Source organism: Apis dorsata, unplaced genomic scaffold, assembly GCF_000469605.1.
Source record: "Apis dorsata unplaced genomic scaffold, Apis dorsata 1.3 scaffold_235, whole genome shotgun sequence".
In the NCBI taxonomy this organism is placed as follows: Eukaryota; Metazoa; Arthropoda; class Insecta; order Hymenoptera; family Apidae; genus Apis; species Apis dorsata.
Genome location: NW_006263516.1, coordinates 785,001 through 789,185, shown reverse-complemented (window position 1 = coordinate 789,185; position 4,185 = coordinate 785,001). Strand labels below are relative to the sequence as shown.

Genomic DNA, 4,185 nt, shown 5'->3' with positions numbered 1-4,185 from the left:
TTTTTTTTTTTTTAGTTCCATATTCTATGCATTCTATTCTAATGCATTTTTTTGTTCCATATTCATTCAGAGTATTTTTTTACTATTTTCTTAATTTTATTAATTCAGCATATAATAAGATCACAATATTTCTGGTTACAATTAAAATTAAGTAATATGAAATTGTAAATGATAAAATATCCTATGAGGAAAATTCGAAAAGAAAAAAAAGAATTAAGAAAACAACTTTTATTTTATTTGAAATTACAAACTTTTATATTTGAAATAAATTCTTTTCTTGCATTACTAAAATAGCAGTTTGCAAACAACTCATAAACAGCCAATGTACCCAATGTAGATTAACAATGCTTTAAAAATAAATAAATAATGCTTTGTATAAGCTAGAATTGTTCACAATTATTAACAATAATCTATCACGTTTCACAAGTTGCTCATAAAAAATAAAAACAAGTCTATTTCTGAACAAACGCTTTATTTTATGAAAATAGATAAAAATATTTTAACAAAAAATTTTCAAATCAACCTCAAAAATTTAATACAGAAAAAAATTACAACAACTTTGCAAAAGAAACGAATAATTTCTCGAGTAATTATTCGCGTTAAGACTCTTAAAGAGTCTTAAGATCTTGACCAAGAAATTAAATTTGCTGTTAAGAACGTGAACGTTTCATGGGCGTAAATTCTATGTTTATACGAATAAGTTAACGAATTTAGCAGGATTTATCTTTGAAGACATTTTTCAAGTTGGCCACGGAACGAGGAATAAGATGTTAATTGGTCTCGCTTAATTATCCTTCAATTACATTTGCCACTGCAACTTACTGTCTCGCCTCTCGTTCTTCCTTGGCTTGATTCTTTCCGGCAAAAAGCCGTGTAACGATGTGCAGTTACACGAGTACGTATTACTTGGCAAGCAATTTGCAGTTACCGCTACGAATGACTCGAAACAGCTAAACGTCTGTTATTTTCCACGTACAAATTATACCCATCTTCATTCTGTTCAGTTGGTTCGTTTGTTTTCTTTCGAATCTCTTCCAAAATCTTTGATCGACAAGTTTATTATTTATTAACGTTTGTGACATTAGAGAATAAATTGTTTAGGGCAATTTAAAAGCAAATATATATTTTTCATATTTTCATGTATATTTTGAATAATATAATAACAAATGAATGTGTAGATTTTTTTAGAAATAAAATAGAAAAAGATCTTCAGGTTTTGAAACACAAATTTAAAATTTAAATCCTGTATGAGATAATTCAATTAAAATTTTTTTGCAAAAGAAAACAAAAAAAAAAAGAAAAAATGAAAGTTATAAATTATCAAAATTATCATAATATTGAATACTAGTCAAAGTTTATAAAGTGAAGTTGTTTACATAAAGTAAATAAGAAAGATTAAAAGAAATTTTTTCATTAATTTCTAAAAAATTAACTTTGAAAAATGAAATTGGCTATTCTAAGTTCTAAAATAATTAAATATAAATGAATTAATGATAATTTTATATGTGAAAATAAGCAAGAAATATAGAATATTTTTTTCATTTAAAAATTAATTTTATGAATTATACAATTTCTTGACTATAAGTATTATACTTCTCAAAAATATTTTTTGCTTATTTCTTCTGTTTCATTTAATATATATATTATATATATATATATATAATCTTCATAAATTACTCAATTTTATTTGAAAAATTTTAAGATATTCGAATTTTAATTTTTCTTTTCGATTTATTTTTTTATAAAAAATATTTCTGAATAATCAATCAATAAGTTAAGTACTATATTTCATTATATTTCAGTTTTATAATATTAATTTATTAAAAAAAATATAAAAAACTATTATTGCATATATATATATAATTTATAAATTTATATTTAATATATATGTATCGTATAAATTCCACATAAATTTATTTGATATATTTTCTACAATTAATTAAATACATTTCAATTATATAAAAATTCCCAATTTGCTAATGAGCTTCATTTAGAAATTATTAATGATATATTTCTTCTCATAAAATTGTAAAAATGAATCTTGAATACATCATAGTAATTAAATTTAAGTCACTTTGCTCTGAAAAATTTCAAATTTCACGGTTAATAATTTGTTCCACGAATTAAGATATTAATCTAATTTATTTACTTTATTAATAGATATTAATACTTTATAATAGATATTTCTTAACGAAATAAATTAATATCACTCACCTGTTCCACCCACAGGTTCGTCGTCATGATTTGATTCTTCAAATTCTGTAACACATAAAAAATAATTCATTATATTCATTATCTGAGTTTTTATCAATTACATACTAACTAAATAAGAATTAAATTTGCTCTTTTTATTTTGTTGTGTTTATTAATTATTATTATATTGATTCGAAATTTTTCCTTTAAAAGATAATATAATATGTATTTGTAGGGAAATTAATTATTTAAAAAACTTATTTAGAACATTTTTTCTTTAGTTAAGAAATTTTATTATATCCATTTCATTATTGCCTATATTTATTATTATCTTATTATTATTTATCTTATTATTATAATCTACCTTAAATATTCTAATAAGTCAATTAATAAAAATTGAAAATCTAAGTATGTTAAGTATGAATAATGACAAACAAATCTCAACAATTTTGATAAATGTATCTTTATTTTTTTTTTAAAATTAATTCAATAGTACTAACTGTTTACTAAAATCGATTTATTTTATGATGCTTTTCTGATCTATTCTGTACAAGACTTAACTGTTACTACTTATGCTTATGGTATATATATTTAACATTAGCATATGCATACAGGATCAAGCTTAATTTCCTATGAACAGTGCGCAATTGGCTTTTCGAAAATGGATAATGGTGATTTGTTAACGTTAAAATTATACTATAATATAAAAAATATTTTTATTCTTGCTGTAAATTAGAATTTACAAAACCAATCAATCTTATCAACCAATCAATTTATCTGATCAATTTTAATAAAAATATTTTTATTTTCTTTCCAAAATTAAATAACTTTAATTCTAACTAAATTAGTTACTATTAAAATCAATTTAATTTATGGCGCATATTCTTCACAACAGCTAGATATTACAACTATATACATAGTATATATTATTGCACAAAATCAATCTTATTTTTCCATACAAATACTTTTTTGATAAATGACAAAATTGTGATTTATTATTACATCATATTATTACATTACATTATTACATGTTAATCTTACATTAGAATATAATTTACTTATCATCTATAACACTTACGCCATTATGCCACACTCATTTGTGCAGTTCAGTTATATTTTCTGTATATAAATAATGTTAACGAGAATCAAGGCGCTCGAGACCACTTAGTGGTGATAGTCAGTATTATGATAATATCGGTATGCAAACTTATCACAACTTCAATATGGCACGATACTTTGATCATGATCAGAGCTATCTAGTAATAATAGCATATATTAATGACAAATTGATCAATTGATGTCAGCAGAGCATGATGTCACATTATAATTAAAATAAACAAATTAAAAACAATTCTAATGAAAAATTAAAAAAATTTTATTTAATGATACATATATTATTGATTGTATTGTTGGATGTATTGTTTATGTTTTTGTTTTTTATTATATATTTATAAATTAAAACAATTTTTAAATTTTACTAGTTATTCGAATGTCAAATAATTTTGAATGATTTTCGTTTTTACAGGACTTTTAATGATACTAAATTGCATTCGTATTATTACATATACAATTCCGCCAATTGCGTTTGAAATTAATGGTATTGGAAATTGCGTATGAATTGCATGATATTTTCAAATCCAATCAACACATGATTATTCCCTTTCTTTTTAGATCGTGAATCATCAATCAGCGACTCGTTAATTTGACGTACAACGTACCAAGAACATTGCGTTGTGTAATCATTCCAATTATATTGGTATCGATACAAATTGGAAATATCACAAAAATTAATAACTAGTATTGTATATGTAAAAAATAAATGCAATAATGTATTTTTTATTTACGAAAAAAATATTAATAAATTCATACATATAAATTAATTATATTAATTATTATACGTTCCAAATGAGTCAAATATTTCGAAAATTATTAATAATATTAAAATTTTTGTTTTGAAAAATGATTTAAAGAAATACATCATTCGATGTAAAA

General features: G+C 22.1%; 1 protein-coding gene across 7 annotated transcripts in view; it reads right to left on the bottom strand.

Annotated features, from left to right (window-relative positions):
- The window catches only part of LOC102672345 (acetylcholine receptor subunit alpha-like), a 277,309-nt gene that overhangs the window by 179,316 nt on the left and 93,808 nt on the right, over positions 1–4,185 (bottom strand). For all 7 annotated transcript variants that reach the window (XM_006615784.2, XM_006615785.2, XM_031510520.1 and 4 more), the window contains one exon: positions 2,215–2,259. In XM_006615784.2, coding sequence (XP_006615847.1) covers positions 2,215–2,259 — 45 coding nt within the window. The remainder of the gene's footprint in view (positions 1–2,214; positions 2,260–4,185) is intronic.